Here is a 19,287-nt window from a genome sequence, read left to right as displayed (position 1 = left end):
TTACAGACGCCAGTCGCTGAGGGGTCTGGGGCAACTCCGGGCTGACTTCCATCCTCTCCGAACCCCCAGCCTCCTCGTCCGCCATCTTGAGGGAAACTGACGCTCGCAGTTGCAGACCCCCGGCCGGAGACAAGCGGAAACCTGTAGCCGGTCCAAGAGACGAGGGACGACACTTTTACGACGGCCCCTGAAGTCGAATTTGACGCAGACTCGAGCAGCGGCTTCCGGTCCATTTCCCGGAAGCAAGTGTTACGGCCCGTAGGGTTTTACTTCCGTAGTTCTTAGTCATAGTGCTTGGTGGGTGACTCCTTGTATATCTGGTTTCGGTTCTGGGAACTGTTGTGTCTAGAAGGTAAAAAGCAAATTCAGCGTCCATTATAAAAGGAAGAAAACTGTCAGCGGCTAAGTGAGAACCCGTTCTGGGTCTTTTGGTGTGGGTGTCTAGTGTCTCTCAACGTACCTGCAGTGGTTCCTCAGAGCCCACAAAATGAAAAAGCACTGAAAACTATTCCATCTTTAGAAGTGTAGCCCGTGAGCACTTGCACATGCGCACAATAACACTCGGGCCGCATTTCTTTTGGGGGGTGGTAGTGAAGAAATATCGAAAAATTGGAAACCTAGTCATTCATCAGTAGAAGGAAGACAGAATAAACATGTTAATCCGCATCATGTAACACCATGCAGCTCTTTAAAAAGAGTAAGGTAGAGCTTATGAAAAGGTAAAGATAAGTGAGGGAAAAACAACAATCAAGTTGCCACAAACTATATATTTACACTTACGTTTAAATACGAAGGAAACAGTCAAAGGGAAGAGACTAAACCAATAGTAAACTCTGAGGACGAGGAGAATAAGGTGGTCAAGAACTACTTTAACTTCATCTGTATTGTTTTAAATTGCTTACAAAACATCATTTAAACATGTATTTTTAACAAAGGAAAAAATAATAAAACAACACTTGGGAAATAATAGTTAACCAGGAATAGATTAAGTCGGATCTTTACCTCAAAATATATCAAAATAACAATGAATTTAAGAGTATACTAAAAAAAGTAAAGAAGTAAATATTTGTATAATATTGGGATGGAGAGGGCTTTTTAAAACATGAAAGGCAGAAAATATAAAAAGATTTATATGTAATTTCATTAAAATTTAAAACATTAACACAAATCTAAAAAACTAGAATATAAATATTTGCAGCATATATGACAGACTAGAAGATAAAATCCCAAAGAAGACTATATACTAAGAAAAGTGGGCAAAATTCATAAATATTTAACTTACTGATTTTTATAAATACATGAAAAACTAGTTTTGACTAGCAAACAAATGCAAATTAAAAATAGGGTACCATTTATTGTCTGTAAATTTAGTAAGTTTTTCCTAAAAATAATAACCATTGTTGGTAAGCTGGAAGGATACTCATTGTTATGTAAAATGCAAGTGTAAGCTGGTAAAACTACTGGAAGGCGATGTGGGAATATTCAGAAGCCATTCTTTAAAAATGCATATTCCTCGGCAATTCTATTTGTAAGGCTGTATCCTAGAGAAATAATTCAGGATGCAAGTGAAATTTTAACTATATCATTATTGGTAGTGGAGAAAAATTAGAAAGAACTCAGATGTCCAACAATAAAGGACAGTGGCCAAATAAACTATGGTCACTTATACAATGTAATACTCTGCAGTTATTAAAAATATTGTAGAACAGTGATTCTCAAAGTGTGGTCCATAGATCCCCTGTGAGTTTCCAAGACTCAGAAAGACTGAAATAAAACTTTATAGTAATACAAGGTAATAGCGATACAAAGTAATAATGTACCTTTTTTTCTTTTAATTATCTTGGTGTTTGTACTTACTGGCGCAGAAGTCATGATGGGTGAAACTGCTGGCGTCTTAGCACAAAATCAAGGCAGTGGCAGCAAACTAGTCACCAAAGTGAGACTAGAGGTAGTTTGTTCACCATCATGCTCTTGAAGTTAAAAGAAAAGGAGGAGGAAAAGGTAGTTTCCCTAAAGGACTAAAAATTATTAATGTCATCAAATCTCAAACTGTGAGTCTTAAAAATTCCATACGATGCAATGAGAAGCATATGTAAAGCTTTACTGCTGTGTACAAAAGTATGATGGTTGACTTGAGCAGAAACACTTCTGTGACTGAGTTGCTAGCTGTACCAGCCACTTTTTTTATGGAATACCATTTTTAAAAGAACAATTGACAAATACCCTACGGTTATTCAGACTTAGGTATTTGGCAGGCATTTTCTTAAATATGAACAATAAATTTTCTCTTCAAAGAAAACGCTTTTGTTGTCTATGAAAAAGTTTGAGCTTTCAAGTGAACATTTTCTGGAGAACTCGTTTCTGCCACTATAAGTTTGACAAAGTCCTAATGAAATTGGTTGTGGTATTAACATGTGATTTTTGGAGGGGGAAATATTTTATAATGAAATGTGTTGACATTGGGAAGACTTGTTTAACTCAATAAACCAATATTTTCCAAATCACAAATTTAGGGTGTTATAAAACCAAACATGCGTAAAAGATCCTTTCACATTGCTAAATAGATCAATAAATTTTAATGTTAGAGAGTACAAAAATTTCACTGATGGGGTTTCAGATTCCACATGGAAGTAATCTTTAAGATTTTACTATTTGCCCAGTTCTGGTGTAGTTTTAAAGAGGAATATCTACTATCTGTAGTTTCAAAGAGGAATATCTACTATCTGAAAATGCTATTAAAGAACTCTTCCCTTTTCCAACTATGTATCTGTGCGAGGCCAGATTTTCTTCATATACTTCAACTGAAGCATAACATATAGGTTGAATGCAGAAGCAGATATGAGAACTCAGTTGTCTTCTATTAAGCTAGACATTAAAGAGATTTGCAAAAATGTAAAACATTGTCACACTTTTCACTATTTCTTTTTGTTTTAGAAAACTAATTTTTTACTTTAAAATGTTATTTATGTTAACATACATTGGGTTTATAATTGTTATTTTAAACAAATTGATTTAAATTTTTTTCTGCTTTTGTTTCTAATGCAGTAAATAACAATAGATATAACTCACATAAAAAGAAGATCTTTGAGGGCTCCAATAATTTTTAAGAGTATAAAAAGAATCCTGAGACCATATAATTTAAGAGCTGCTATTGTAGAGATATTCTTATTGACTTTGGAAGATAGTCATTATATATTATTGGGTGGAAAAAGCGAGTTACTAAAACAGTATGATTCTATTTTTGCTTATCCCTAGGTTGCAGAATCATGAAAATTTTTTTCTACTTTCTACATAACTGCATTTTCTGGTTTTTCTTACAATAAGTATTTATTACTTGTATTAAATGTTTTTTTTAATCTACCCATTTTTTAAGATAGATAAAATAACTGGTGGGTGGATGGATGGATGGATGGATGGATGGATGATAGATAGATAGATAGATAGATAGATGGATAGATAGATAGATAGATAGATAGATAGATAGATAGATAGATAGATAGATACTCAATCTATCCAGCTCAAAAAGCCTCCTTGATAATGGCATCCTTGATCTAGCCAGATGTGGTGGGATCTTTCCTTCCTCTGGGAGAAACTAGTAGCTGCATACCTAGCCTTTGGGATCAAACTTTCTGGATTTGAATTTCTTTTACATAACCACTGATGGTTATGTAACCTTACTGAATAACTTCTCTGAGATTTTGCTTCCTAATCTATAAAATAGATGTGGTAATGAGACCATTTTCCTCAAATAATTGTTGTCAAGATTAATAAAACTCTCTACCTAAAGTCCTCAATGCCTGGCAGTGTTCAGTAGAATGCCTGATAGTATTCAGGATGGATGTTTTTGTTTTTTGTTTTTCTGACTGTCCTGCATCCAGTGGCACTTTCTCAATTTAGTAGGAGAGAGGGGAGGTCTTTCCATTGCTGGAAGTCTTGTTTCCAGGAGAAAATGCCCCCAAATACGTGGTTAGAATTCATTCCTTGTTATCCGCAGGCAGCAATGCCCATTCGGACTATTCTTGATAAAAGATAATTTTGCCTCCTGCTTGATCCTCTGCAGTTCATTGGGTTTCTACACTTTGCTTTCTAAGCCTGTCCCCAGCCTCCTGCAGAATCTGTGAGTCCCTGATATTCTTTAAATAGATTTTCTTTTTGCTTAAAATAGCTAGAGGGGGGTTTTATTTTTTGAAACTGAAAGATTCCTAGATGATGTATTAATACTGTCTTTTGTTACAGTTTGTCATGGCCCTACCTTATCTTGCTCTCTAATTTCTTTGTTCCTTGAGTGCAAGAACCAAGACGTATACATAGAAATGTCAACTAACATGTTAAGGACTTTAGAAGCATTTTAAAGAATGACTCTCAGAACAATCCTGTGATGTAGTTCCTATTATTATCATTATGCAGACAAGGAAATTATAGCTTGAATAAGTGAGGTTGCTTGTTTAAAGAACTACAATTACTAAGTGACAAAACCTGGATTCAAAATCTAGGTCTGTCTGGATTTAAAATTTGTGCCTTTAACCACTTCACTCTCCTACTTCCTATAAAGAAATTTTAAGTCTATTTTACTACTTTGTATGTTGTAATGTCTATTGTTAAATAAAAATATCCATCAGGTATTTGGTACACATTTAATATCCTAGTACATTTATGTAAGACATTTTTTATAGGGCATTAATCAAATAAAATAGATAAAAACATGAATTATCATTGCTCCTTTCTGATTTAGACCAAGGTATGGGTTGGCCTAGTTTAGAACAAGAATATAAATTTGTTTAATTCTTATGCAAAGACATACTTCTCTTTTTAATTAGCATTAGTTCACAGTAATCTTTCTGAGTAAATATGCTACATGGTCATTTTGCAAGTGCCATTTTACTGTTCAAAGTATTATTAACAACTAATATACATTAATTAGCTTTCTTGACACCCCTGAATGACAGTTGGAAAAGTCATGCTCAGAATTATGTTTTCCTTAGACTCTTCATTTTTGGGTTTTATTGGAGGTTTTCAACCTTGATTACACATTAGGATTATCTAGAACTTTTTAAAAATTCCAATATCAGGCCTCAGTCTAGTGATTTTGATTTAATTAGAAAGAAGTGTATATGTATGTGTGTGTGTGCTCACGCATGTGTGTATTTTTTTTTTTTAATCTCAAGAGATCCTAGTGAGCAATCAAGAGTTGAGAACCCGTGGGTGACTCCATTTCAGCTGACCTCTTTCTCTGGGATATTTTCTTATATGGGATGATAGTAGTGCCTACATGATTCCTCCTGCCTGGAAGAATCCTTGATATCCCTCATCCAGATTAGGGAAGAGCACCCTTCCTAATCAGTCTCCCTATTTCCACTCTCTTGCTCATACTCATCCTCTATTCTCCTACCAGAATTATTCTTAAATATAAATCTGGTCATGTGACTCTTACCTAAATGTATTGATGACTGCTTTATAAGATAAAATTTAATACTTAAGCATGTCATTCAAAGCCCTTAACAATTTAGTTTGAAACAATTTTTGCTATTCTAATCTCCCTTGCCACCCCTCACCTTAAACTATCCACGCTGTATTTCTCACCTATACCATACAGTCTCATACTTCCATGCTTTTGCATAGGTTCATCAGTCCTTTGGCCTAGAGAGCCCCCTTCTCACCCCACACCTCTTTCTATAAAGGATTTATGGTTATTCTTTAGACTCTAAAGATTAGTTTTTATACAACTCCCTCTGAGAAATTTTTGGATTCTCTTATTCTCCAACAGGCAGAATTGTTCCCTTTGTGCTTTCACTGCACATTAAATGGCTCTGGCCTAGCACACGTGTCACTAGAGTTAATTATTTAGATGCCTGTTGAACCTGCTAGACTGTGAGCTTCTTGAGAGCAAGAATGCAGTCTCAGCTTTCTAGCCATAGCTCATAGTGGCTGCCTACCAGATAATGGATGTTGAATATTTCTGGGGGGGGAGGGGAAAAACCTAAAATACTACACAGATACAAATTATTGTAATCAAAATTTAAAAATGATTCTTAAAATACAGTCTTAAAAATTCAATTCACAGAATATGCATTGGTCTCACATAATTTCTAAAACCAGAGTTATCAGTTTGAGACCTCATTAAAATGCAAGTTATGTTTAGGGGGTATAATGTCTTATCAGATTACCTTTTAATGAGGATTAGTTTAACAGATGACGGGATTGTACATGATATAGAGGTTGAGTTTCAAAAGAAGCTGACTCTGAAGCAGAGTTTAACATAGGGTTTATTAGGGAGAATTCTTGAAATCTTAGAAGGGAAGCAAAACAAAAAGTTTTTTTCCCCTCTTTACATGGTCATTGTTGAAAACTCATAATCTATGGGTAAGCAAAGAGAAGAAAATACAAATAACCTATAATCTCATATAGTCTCACTTTCCCAAAATAACCATTATTAAGTTTAGTACATATGCTTCCAGGCTTTTTTCTGTGTATTTGTATGTGTATGTATGTCTGTGAACAAAATGGCATTTTACTGGCAAAAACTCATTATATTAACATATTTCTGTATATAGTAATATTTTCTTCAATATTAATAAAGATTACTGCATGGTATTCCCTTACATGGCTGTGTCATTCTATTTTTAAGACATTGTGGTCCATTTACTGTAGTTTGTATCTAATTTTCTCCTATTCTAAACTTTGTTTTAACAAACATACTTATTGGTAAATATCTGTAAATATCCATATTTTTCCTTAGGATAAGTTATTGTAAGTAGAAAATACCAAGTCGAATAGAGTGCATATTTTAATATTTTTCATTTTTAATGGCTAAAATAAAATATGAATTATATATATTTTTTCTGATTGTATTATTAGTTTCAAATATACAGTACATTGGTTAGACATTTATATAGTTTATAAAATGATCCCCCTACTTGCTCTTTTTCTCCTCTGGCTCTCTACCTACCCATTGCATTGATGCTAACTGCATTCCCTGTGCTATGCTCCCCATCTCCTGTGACTATCTATCAACTACTAATTTGTACTTCTTTAACCCTTCACCCCGTTCTCCCAGTCCCCCAACCCCCCACCTCTCTGGCTGTCACCAGATTGTCCTCTATATCTATGAGTCTGTTTTTGATCAGTTTGATCTTTTGGTTCTTTAGATTCTGTATATAAGCGAAATCATATGGAATTTATCTTTCTCTGACTTATTTCACTCAGCATGATAACCACTAGGTCCATCCATATCATTGCAAATGGTAGGATTTCATATTTTTTAATGGCTGAGTAGTATTCCATTGTATATATGACCCATAACTTCTTTAACCAGTCGTCTGTTGATGGGCATTTAGGTTGCTTCCATATCTTGGCTATTGTAAATTGTGCTGCCATGAACATAGGAGTGCATAGATCTTCATGAATTATTGTGGGGTTTTTGGATAAATACTTAGATGGATTATATTTTTTATTAAATGTTTCTTATAAGAATCTTGTACTAAATATTTTATACTACTAATGATTACATTAACACATGTACAAGTTAAAGAATAACAATAAAATGAATACCAGTGTATCCACAACCAGCTTAAGAAATAAAGGCTAACTTTTTTTTAATGGGGGCTAAAGCCCAGGATTCTATTTGATAAAGATGTACAATAGGTTCTTCAAAAATATAAGTTACATAAAAATTTCTGGCCATAAAACTCCTATCGAGACCACTGGTCACGGAGAAGACCAGAAGCTAAAAAATACAGTCTGCATATAGAATGAAGCTTATTCACTGTCTGTACTCAGTAACTGTAAGCTCTCAGCATCCTGCTCTCAGGAGAGAATTTTGGCTTATGTGACAGAACTGTGACCTCACACAATTCTAAGAGAGAAGCTTTTCTTGGAAGGCTAACTTCTAAATAGTAAATACATAAATAAATAAAGTTTCCAAAATATTTTTCTGGTAGTTTTTGGTTTTAATTGCTGAGTTTGGTGCTTTTTAAAATTTTTGATGAGGGCATCAGTCCTCTGCATTTTTTTTAAGGCTTGTGGATTCATGCTTCATTGCAAGGATGGCAGAGTGGCATTTGTATCACAGGAATGTGAAAGCCGACAAGTTGACAAGCTGATAATTGTTTTTCCATCTGTCCCATACATTTAAATACATGTAAACAATGGATTTGATGTTATCCAAACTTGCCTTGATTGACTTACCAAAGTGGCTGCAGCTATATGGCTCTTGTCTCTTTTACTCACTCATAAAATAGAATTAAAAATGTGATCATTTAATAGTGACATAAGAGCAAGTCTTCTACCTTTATTTTCTCATTTATTATTTTTATTTTAAAAAGTGTGGTTAAATATACATAACATAAAATTGACCATTTAAAAATGTACATTGTATACATTTTAAGTGTACAGTGGCATTATGTACATTCACATTGTTGTGCAACCATCCATCTCCAGAACATTTCTCATCTTGCAAAACTGAAAATGTGTACCTATTAAACATTAACTCTTCGTTTCCCTCTCCTCCTAGCTCCTGGCAAACACCATTCTCCTTTCTTTCTCTGTTAACTTGACTGCTCTTTGTACCTCACATAAGTGGAATCGAGCAGTGTTTGCCCTTTTGTGCCTGGCTTATTTTACTGACAAAATGTCCTCAAGTTTCATCCACATTGTAGAATGTGTCAGAATTTTCTTGATTTGTGATTTCTTACTTTTTGCAGGTGTCTCAGTCTCCCTCATTAGTACAGAGCCTTAACTACCTAGGTAAAATTCTCCTCAAATTTCTGTTTTCCTAAGGAGTAAAAGCTTTAAAAATGTCTGATATATATTTATGTTCATAGCAGCATTATTCAGAGTAGCCAAAAGGTGGAAATAATCCACATGTCTGTCAATAGCTGAATGAATAAAGAAAATGTGGTATATTTATACAATGAACCTTGAAAACATGTTAAGTGAAATAAGCCAGATGCAAAAGGACAAATATTGTGATTCCACTTATACAAGGTATCTAGAATAAGGTTAGTATAAGAAATAGTGATCCGAAGATAATTTCTACATCTCATGTTTAGAAGTCACACATAGTTCAATTTATGACTATTGATGACAATGTTACTTGTTTGCGAAATGTCAAATTGATCAATTCTCCCTTGTCTTTAGTTCTAGGAAAGTTTGTTTTCATGGTGAATTGCTGCTTGCTCTCTTTATGAAATATTAAGAAACCTACCTTTCTCCTTTGACTGTCAGGAACTGAGAACCATTTTTTATGCTGATTTGTAGTTATCAGCTGGACAAACCAGTATTTCCCTGGAGAATCATTAACTATCCTTAAATAAATTTCTATTTCTATTTCCTTTGAGCACCATGAGTAAAGCAGCTTGGTTACAATTGAGGTCTTCGATTCAGACTGCTAGCCCGTGTGACTTTAAACCATGTGTCTCTGTCAAAAATGTCTTAACAGTGTATCTGTTCTTATTATCTAGCACACTACTTCTTGCGGTATTCCATTTCTGGAAAACGATTCACATATCTTTGAGGTTTCTGCAAAGTCTTCCCAAATGTATTTTATATATGCCACATATATGCCACTGTGTTTTAAACGAGATAATCCCAACCATATCTTCCAAATCTGGTTTAAGGATATCCATCCAGATGTTTTCCAGTGGTGCAATGTTAGACAAAACCAAAAACTTTATTTATAGGGACAGTGCTCTCCACACATATATCACAGCCCCTAGTTTTTTTTGTCACTAGGGTTCCAAATTTTGACACTAACTTTTAACTATCTTTTTTTCTTCCTTAAAATATCTAATCAGCTATCAAATTCTGTGGTTTCTTTCTTTAAAATTGTTTTACATCTGTTTCTTCCTTTCTAATCTCAATGTCACACTCTCCTATCTTTCTTATTCAGACCATTGTAATTGCTCACTATCTGTATGTTTAGTCTATTCATTAGCAAAGTATTACAGACCGTATAATGCTTTTAAACAACAGAAATTTATTTCTCTCAGTTCTGGAAGCTGGAAGTCTAAGATCAGAGTGCCAACATGGTTGGGTTTGGAGAGGCCCTCTTCTGGGTTACAGACTATTAACTTGTCAGTGTGCTCATATGGTGAAAGGGGTAGTGATCTCTAGAGGCTCTTTTATAAGGGCACTAATTCCATTCATGAAGGTGGGAGAAAGGGGTCAAAGGCCTCACCTTTAAAATACCATCACATCAGGTATTAGGATTTCAATATATGAATTTTGTGGGGATACTTTCTGATCATAGCACTGTATTATTCCAATATTTTTCTAACAGAATTCTCTGTTACAACTCTCCTCTGTCCAATCGGTTGCCTATGCTGTTGCCAGATCTATCTTCACTCTTGGCATTTACAGAGGACTTCCACAATGTGGCTCAAACCAAGAGTCTGGTCCAATTCCTACTATTCCTCTAGGCATAACTCAGGCCTAGCCAAATGAAATACTCATTGTCTCCTCAACACGTCCTGCATTTTCTCACCTTAATGCTTTGGTTCATATTGTTAGGTCCTAGTGGAAAGTGCTTCTCCCTACCCCACCCCCAATTTCTGTCACTCAAAAATATTATTCATCCTTTGTATGCTACCTTCTTAATTAAACTTTTCCTGATCCTCACCAAAGATGTAATCTCTTCTGGTTTTAACGTTCCTCTAGCCTTTTATATAAGGTTGTCTTGTGGCAAATGGCATTTTAGTCTTATATTAAACTTATTTGTGTATTTCTCTCTCCTCAATAAACTTCTAAGATAACGAACCATGGCTCTTTAGCGTCTTACCATTGTTTCTTTATGTTTTCTGCTTAGATCAATGTCTTGCTTCCAATGGTACTTAAAAAAGTATTTTATGAATTGAAATTGGCATAACTCCAATACTGGCAACATAGCCCATGAAAACAAAAAAGAGAGGTTTAATAAAGAGTGCTATTTATATAAAAATGTTTATTTGGAACATTTAGAATGTAACGAACAATTTGAAAGTTCAACAAAAAGGGAATGGTTGGATAAATTAAGGACAGGGCCCTGCCAACCAAGCATAAATGAAACAGGAGGCTTTGCTAAAATTAAAAATGACAATGTTTTGTTCAAGCAGCTTAGGATTTGTAAATTGAAAACACAGGTAGGCAATATCCAGAGTGTTCCAAAGGAAAAAGAAAGGGTGGGAGTTTTTGTAGTAAAGAGCACATGTCTTAGAAAAGTCAGTCCTTCATTCTTAGTCCAAGTGACGCAGGGAGGGTGCGGGGGTGGGGAGACCAAGCCCTGCATAGAGAGAAGAGGGTCCTTTGGTAGAGAGTGAAGAAAGAATTCAACACACATGCCAAATTTAGAGTCAATAGGAAAGTTTATTGGAAAAGAGGTAACACTCAATAGAGTGTGGTCTCCTCTCAGAGGCAGACACACACACACACACACAATAATACACACACACCCAATTCACCCACCCACCCACCCTCCAGGGCATGAACATTCTTAAAGTCCTTCAGAGGTTTGCCTATGGAATTTAGGTACATATAGGCACTGATGCACAACTGAAAAAATTCAAAAGTTTAAGTTCCCAGGCTAGTTAAAGCAAAGACAGAATTGTTTCCTCTGCCTGAGCCTATTTGATTTTCATAATTTAGCAGCTTAATCAGTGACTCCATTTTATTTCTTCATTTTTTTCCCCAGGCCAATTCTAATTAATCTCCTGTGTCTGGCCCATAAGAAGTATTTAAATTGTATTGAATAAATGGTATTGGAATATTATGTAACCAAGTGCACATGAAATTGGGTTCAGGAAAAAATAACTTTAACAAAACATCCCTATTACATCTATGGAAAAACCTGTAGAAGCACATTGATAATAACCAGAAGGGGCCAGAGAAAGCCACCTGTCACATTTGCACTGAAATTTAAAAGGCGTCCTCATACATACTTTGATTCTCACAACAACCCTGTGAAGTATGCATGGGAAGTATTAACTTTCCTTTACCGGTAAGAAACCGACTCAATGGAGGTCGGGAATGATTGAATAAGGAGGAGCCGGAATTCTAGCCTCCGCCCCCCAGGGTAGGTCTCTATCCTTGCCACCCCTCAACAACCGTGACTGGCGTTGGAGGTATCGGTTTGCTTCTCCGCGTCCGCGTTTCTTTAGCAAACAGAGCCCAGAACCCTGGGAGGCCGCGCGGGGCAGGTGCGCGAGCAGGCGCAGGTGCCAGCGCTGCGCAGAGATCGCGCGACCATAGAGTCCGGAAGTGCCGCCCGAGCCGCTCCGCGGGACGCTGCGCGGTCCCTGGTCCCTGCCCGGGACTCGCGAGGGCCGCGCCCGGGCAGGCGGAATGGCCGCAGCACTGGCCATCAGGGTGGTCGTGGGGCTGGCAGCCGCGTCGTTGGCGGCCGTGCTCTTGGAACACTACGGCCTGGCCGGTTCGCCCTCGCCACTACCCCAGCCCCGCGTCCCCCGGAGGCCGCACCCGGCGCCGGGTCTTGGAGCCACCAACATCTTCTGGGGCCTGCAGGTGACGCAGCGGGAGCCCGGCGGGGGTGGGGGTCGGTCCCGGTCCAGAGCTGGCACCACACGGTGAGACGCGGGCAGTTTCCGCCGGGGCGCGACCTGTGCATGTTTAGTTCCCACGCTCGGAGTTGGGGGGCTCGGCCCTTCCCGGGGGAGGGGGAGAGTGTTCGTTGATGCACTGCATCTTTACCTTTTCCTACCCCCCACCCTTCCACCCCGAGAGAGCTGCTGGGTTGCTCTGCCAGTGCTGCCTCTTCCTGACTCAGATATCACTGTTTAATACCTGCTTTCGGCAGATATCCGACATTCACCTGAGCAGGTTTCGTGATCCAGGCAGAGCTGTAGACTTAGAGAAGTTCTGTTCTGAAACTATTGACATCATTCAACCAGCTCTCGTCCTAGCAACAGGTAGGGAAGATTGCTGTGCTGTCATGTTGTTCTGTGGTCCAGAAGGTAGAATGCTAGCCAGGGCTTCAGCTTTCTCTTTGGGGACCTTGGGAACACTATAGCCACAGCCCCAAGTGAGTCCTCCTCCTGTAGAGAAACACATTACAAATCCCTTTGCCTATGGATAACTGAGTCAAGATCCTGGCTAAAAGACCTGCCGTGGCAAGGTTTTGTTTAAAGCAACTCACTGTTTTCATCTTAATGTCGGCTGTTTGTATCTTTTTGTTGTTGCAATTCTGAATTTGAGAGAGAATTAAGGAAAATCTTTTAACCACAAATCAAAAGGTTAAAAAAACCTAACTTTTCCATGTCTTTACAGTATTAATCTTATACTGTCAATCGTCAGAGGCTTCAAATGACTCAGGATACTTTTTCTCATCCCTTGGTACTTCTGTGACTTGGGTTCCGTAGAGTCTTCTAACCCCTAACCATTTACTCCTGAACTATGTTGGAGAAGAAGCTAAAGGAGCATCTGTCCTGTCTACTGGGAAATTCATCCCACTCATCAACTGAAACACCTCTGCTTATATGATGGAGTAGCAGTCCTCATTTTATGGAAAACCCTTGATTTCACGTGTCTGTCTAGTTTTCTAGCAATGTTGGTATCTCATTTGTCCAAATACACCTTCCAGATTGCTTCTTGCTGTAAAACAAAGTACTTGGTGAGATTATATATCTTGATATTGGGCTTGGAAAATATGGTTGCCATAGATATCAGGCACCTTCCCAGACTGTTGTCTTATATAGAGTTTTCATTTTATCAGAGTCTCATGCTCTCTTGAAAGATATATATTTTTTTCCCCAGCCCATTTCTAATATCATAGGAGATTAAATAGGCACTTGCTGAGAAAATCTAGATGGCTTGCTTTGGACATAAATGGACTCATAAGTAGCTATGCTTATACATGTTGAGTACTTTAAGATCTTTGTTCCTTCCATGTGCATTAAAAAACATTGATGCTCTGGGGTTTATTTTGCATTGTGATTCAATTCTTATGTAAATCTACAGGAGATCTGACAGATGCCAAAACAAAAGACATGTTGGGATCTATGCAGCATGAGGTAGAATGGCAAACCTACTACAGTATTCTGAAGAAGACAAGGGTCATGGAAAAAACCAAGTGGCTTGATATCAAAGGAAATCATGGTAAGAGTCAAGACCCACATATGATTAAGACTATGTTTTTATTTTCTTCAGTACCCTAGATTCTGCAGCTTTAGATTGTAAAATTATTAATTGAGACATTGTATCATAGGTTTAGATATACCGAAGGCCACAACTCAAAAATATAACTATAACATGTGATTTTAAAACTTCTGATGTCACTGTTGGCTTTTGAGGAGAAAGTTGGTATGGTCCTTTCTTCTTTACATGGAAGAAAAGCTTCTACCAAAACCGATGCAGGTGGATGTTTAAAAATATATACATTTTGCTAAATGAAAGAAGCCAAACTTGTAGTCTACAAACTGTATGATTCCAGTTCTGTGACATTCAAGAAAAGGCAAAACTATAGACAGATAACAGATTGTGGTTGCTAGGGGTTGGAGATGCAGGGAGAGGTTGACTACAAAGAGATATCCTGAGAGAATTTTGGGGGGTGATGGAACTGTTCCCATTGTGGTGGTAGATATATAACTATATAATTATCAAAACCCATAGAACTGCACATCACAGAGAGTGAATTTTACTGAATTAAAATTGCAAATAAATCCCCAAATGCATGGGGAGAGAAATGGATAATCCCTTTCCATTCTTCAGATTATCTTTGTCATATTGGTAAGGGAATGAACTCTTCTTCCAAAGTATCCTGATGGTAGTAGGTTTGTTTGTTTTACGAAGGTTGACTTTTCTTATTGATTACTTCATTTGTCTATTCATTTGATTATTCGTTGCTGATGAGTACCTAATTATATATATATTTTTTCTTTTAAAAAAGTTTTTATTGTGATCTCTCATTTTCGTACTTGAATTACAACATTCCTCCAAGGGGCAATGATGCATAATCATATTCTAAAAAGTACATGTAATGTATTATAGCATCTCCTCAGTGTATTATTGATTGTCTTAAGTAAAAATTCCTTGGTTAAGAAAATTCCTTTTCTTTAAATCCTTGGTGCTGATATCAGACCGCCCTTCAGTCCTACTTCTTATCATACTGACATGATCTGGCTCTATACTCTGACCTCCCTCAAGAACAAGACACAAGAACTTGTTCTGGAATCCCTTGGGCAACTGCAGCTAGGATACTCAACAGCCTCAGCTTCAATTTACAGAGGTTTATTTCATCATTGTTTTTTTCTCTTAAATTTAGGCTATTGGTGCTCAATTATGAATTGGAGATTTGTGTGTATCTTGGAGGCTGATATTCCCCACAGCCTGAGGGTCACCTCAGCTAAGCTGAGGCTTCACCCGAGAGCAGAGCTGTCTGCCTCTGACTGTCCTTCCATAGAAGAGGGGTCAGCCAGCCAGGAGATAAATTCCTTTCAAAAGCAAACAGCATCATGTACCCTGCTGGCTCTTGAAGCTACATACATCGAGCCATAAGCCTTGCTCTCAATTCTTAGAAGACCAGTCTGGGCTGTCTTCTATTTACTGGGTGATGGAGCCAATGGGGGGCTGCACAGGCCTCAGGCTCCTCGTGATCATTACAACACACTCTGTGTTCTGTGGTGCCCAGGGAAGGTGCTGGCTTCCACCTTGCCTATGTCATGTGACTGTTCCTGATCTGATACTTCCTTACCAAAGAAACCCCTATATTTTCCTTATTTGTGCTGGTGCTTCAGCTGGACTTGCTTCCACAGCAGGCTCTGGCTCCAGAGGACGAGGCGGTGGCTTTGTGGGCTGGGATGTTCCTCCAATACCTGAGGGGAGCTTCCTGTGTGTGGCCGTGGAAGATATTGCCTGTCCTAGAGCTTGATTAGAGCCCAGAGGCTGCTGGAAACTGGCAGCTTTGCTGAAGTGGTCCAGTGCTTTGATTTGGGATCTTTAACTGGTTTAGTCCAGACCAGTGCCTCTCCAACCTGGAGAGCAGCTCCCAACTTCTGGGCCATCTCCACCATCTCAGAGTGAAATTCCAGAAAGCTACTCTCCTTGAGTAGGTTGACTTTCTTCTCCATCTCCTGATATTGGGCCAGGGTCCCCGCTTCTCACCTTGGTTGTACAGCAGCACAGCGTAGTTCAGGTTGACTAAAGGATTACACTTATCCAGGTGGACAGCTTCTGCATAGGCTCTCTTGGCATTTTCTGTATCTTCCAGATTGGTCAGAGCCACAGCCAAGAGCATGTAGAGCTCCCCCATCTTTGGCTGGAAGTTGATGGCTGCACTGAGAAAGTGGAAAGCTGATGCATACCGCTGCATGGTCAAGTGGACAAGGCCCAAATAATAGAGAATCTTCCAATCGATGGGTGCCAAGTAGTTGGCTCATTTCAGGCAGCCGATAGCAGCTACATATTTCTTCTTTCCAAGAAACACATTCCAATGTAATTCCAGAGTGGAAGACTCTCTGGAACAGCACAACCTACAACTCTGTATTTGGTGAGGGCGACATCAAAGTCTCTGTGGGTCTGCATCATGCTGCCTGCTGCCAAAATGGCCTTATAGTTGGTAGGGTCATAAGTCATTACATTCTCAAGATTTTCAAATGCCTTCTGTTAAATGCCGAGCTGTAAGTAGAGTAATCCTAAAGTTGTAAGAAGTTCTGTATTTGCTTTCTTGTAAATTTTGATGGCCTTATCCAAGTCTCCCTCCAGCAAATGAATCTTCCCCAGTATTATGTAAGTCAGATCATGCCTTTTAAGGTGTAGGGCATTGTACAACTGGTCTTATGGCTTGTTGAACTGTTTCAGATAAATGTAGGAAACTCCTAGGTCATGACAGATCTCCCAATCTTTCTGGTTAAGTTTAGCTGCTTCATTATATACTTCAGTAGCAGCTTTATGTTTTCCCAAAAGAAAGACCTGGCCACCTGCTTGAGGTTATCACACACTGAGGGATGAGAACAGCACACGTCTGAAAGAGTTCTAGAGATTCTTGGATATTTCCTTCTAGATGAAATATCAGTGCTTGGACATAGATAGCATTTTCACATAGCCTCTGGGTCTCCTGAAGCTGTTCTTTGATAACAACCTTGCACACTGCATAATCTTTCCGGATATAGTGGAGATGTATCAACCAGCTCTGCTTCTCTAAATTAGGGAACTCTGGAGCTTTTTTTAGCTGGGGTTTTTGAGATTCAGCAGATGCAGGAAACTGAGTTCTCCTTTCGAATCTCTCCTCAGCCATCTTGACTCCACCCCCTAATTATATTTATTTTTAAATAACATTTTAAACCAATAATTCTATCTGGTTAAATACAGATAGAACTGCCCTTTTACAAAGCAACTAGGAATTATAAATTGAAAATAGGATATCTGGCTTACAACTTTCTCTGCTATATTTACATTTCTTTTATTTCCTGATCCTAATTAGTGATACAAGTCAAATTCTTTTGCAATAAGTGGCAAATGTGTGTGTATTTTTTAAAAAGTTTTTCAAGTCAAGCTGCTGACTTATTTCAAGTAATAAATATCAAACAGACTCTTGTGATGAAATAATTTGGGTAGTCCTTTGGTGTTCATAATAATCTGATTGGACTTGCATAAGCATGAATGCTTCTGCTATGGGTATATATACTTGTATGTTGTATTAAGAGCGGAAACTAATCTTTACTAAAATTGAACTATGACAGAGTTATCTTCTTACTGAGCAAGAGGATTATATACATATTAATATTTCTTTTGGCCTAAATTGGGCTTACAGCTTACTTTCTAAGGTTATTAGAAATATAGTGGATTCTTGGAAGTCAAACAATTTTAACTATTATAACCAGTCAGTCAAACTTTAGGAAATCATTATATTTCCAGGTAAGTGTTCTGTGACATCCTGAATCTTAACCTTTACCATTATATAATTCGCTTCTTACCAGATCTTCTTTGTGATTTAAGAAGAGAGGGGCTTTGACCCTGTTTTCAAAGTGCTATGCTGTTTAGAAGCATGAGGCATAAATCTACTTAGGCAAGATTCTAGTCTTTGCTGGCTTCCAGAATCACATGATTAAAACAGCAGCAACAACTGTCCAATCTTGTAACTTCAAATTGATTTATATTCTGAATAGTATATAATTCAAAGTATTTATTATTCTACTAGATGCCTTAAATAAGTTTCCAGATAATCTTAATTCTATTATCAAGTTTTAAAAATCTAAGTAATTGCCATCCTACTATTTAAAGTGTTATTGAAAGATTTGTCATTTTTATTTAGTCATTAACATGTTTTCATTTTTCTTTTTAATATAGATGATATTTGCTCTTTTTTTTCTTCTTCGCTCTTTTTAATTAGATGCATTCAACATTCCAAGTCTGGAGAGTGTCGAGAATTATTACAGGTACTATAACAAACAGAAGACAGACCATGATGTGTTACAAGGAGGGTGCAGACAATTCAATAAATGGGTGAAAACATTTTTTAACAGATAAGATTTCTATATATAGAAACTCTGGTAATTTAGAAAAGGAGACTCTGTGTATGTGTGACAGATTCAGTTTTTTTGGTTTTGTTTCAGGACATTTTCCTTTAATTTTTTTATTTCATTAACTTTAATACTTTTTGTTTTCTAATGGTACTATTAATATTCTATACAGACTTTTTTTCCCCCATTGATGCATAGCAGAAGTCATTTAGATCAGAGCTTGTCAACTAGAGTACTATGGTTTTTAGGAATGCTGAGATACTGATTCTCTCAGCCTCTAGGGTGGTTGAAGAGTCCAACTGGTCACCCCTGGCTGCTTTGTCCTTTCATCCTAGTATGTCACACAAATATGAAAATTTTCTCTATGTGCCATGAATATGAAAAAGGCTATGGATGTGAAAGGATCTTTGAGTTAGAAAACCAATTCTCTAATTTCAGTGTGTTGAGATTCTTCTTTTGCTTGTAATTTCACTTTCAATTTCAGGGTATTCAGTAGCTTTGTTCTGCGTTGCCGATCAAGTAGCAAGTATTTATTGAGAGCCCATAATTAGTTAGATAGTATGAGAGATACAAGAAGAGTTAATATTAAAAAATACAGCATCTACCTTCAAGGAAGTCTAGCTAAGGGAGATACAAATTATTTAGGAAATAATTAGAAAAGAACATGAAGGAATGGCTGGTGAAATGCTGGATTATTTGTTACATATGATCATCACTCTGAAAATTAGAAAAGGAAGAGATCAGCTTGGGATGGACATAGAAAAGACTTTATTTTTAGCTAAAACGTTTTTTAATTTGGTATAATTGACATATAGTATTGTGTAAGTTTAAGGTGTACAGTATG

General features: G+C 37.4%; 2 protein-coding genes and 1 pseudogene across 8 annotated transcripts in view; 1 reads left to right on the top strand and 2 right to left on the bottom strand.

Annotated features, from left to right (window-relative positions):
- Positions 1 to 568, bottom strand: part of UBR1 (ubiquitin protein ligase E3 component n-recognin 1) — a 103,488-nt gene extending 102,920 nt beyond the window's left edge. The window contains exons 1-2 of one of the 2 annotated variants that reach the window (XM_039888354.1): positions 461 to 568; positions 5 to 345 (exon numbers count right to left, since the gene is read on the bottom strand). In XM_039888354.1, the coding sequence (XP_039744288.1) occupies positions 5 to 85 (81 nt within the window). In that variant the 5' untranslated portion in view covers positions 86 to 345; positions 461 to 568. Of the gene's footprint in view, positions 1 to 4; positions 346 to 460 lie in introns of those variants that run through there. The other variant, XM_039888355.1, reaches the window with a different exon arrangement.
- Positions 569 to 12,062: 11,494 nt separating this feature from the next.
- The window catches only part of TMEM62 (transmembrane protein 62), a 29,637-nt gene continuing 22,412 nt past the window's right edge, over positions 12,063 to 19,287 (top strand). The window contains exons 1-4 of one of the 6 annotated variants that reach the window (XM_039888357.1): positions 12,063 to 12,492; positions 12,785 to 12,896; positions 13,945 to 14,082; positions 18,271 to 18,359. In XM_039888357.1, the coding sequence (XP_039744291.1) occupies positions 12,313 to 12,492; positions 12,785 to 12,896; positions 13,945 to 14,082; positions 18,271 to 18,359 (519 nt within the window). In that variant the 5' untranslated portion in view covers positions 12,063 to 12,312. Of the gene's footprint in view, positions 12,555 to 12,784; positions 12,897 to 13,944; positions 14,083 to 18,270; positions 18,360 to 19,287 lie in introns of those variants that run through there. The other 5 variants (XM_039888356.1, XM_039888358.1, XM_039888359.1 and 2 more) reach the window with 5 other exon arrangements.
- On the bottom strand, positions 15,620 to 17,218 carry LOC120622734 (Bardet-Biedl syndrome 4 protein-like; annotated as a pseudogene).

This window comes from Pteropus medius, unplaced genomic scaffold (assembly GCF_902729225.1).
Source record: "Pteropus medius unplaced genomic scaffold, Ma_sr-lr_union100, whole genome shotgun sequence".
Lineage (NCBI taxonomy): Eukaryota > Metazoa > Chordata > Mammalia > Chiroptera > Pteropodidae > Pteropus > Pteropus medius.
This window is presented reverse-complemented; position numbering and strand designations above follow the sequence as displayed.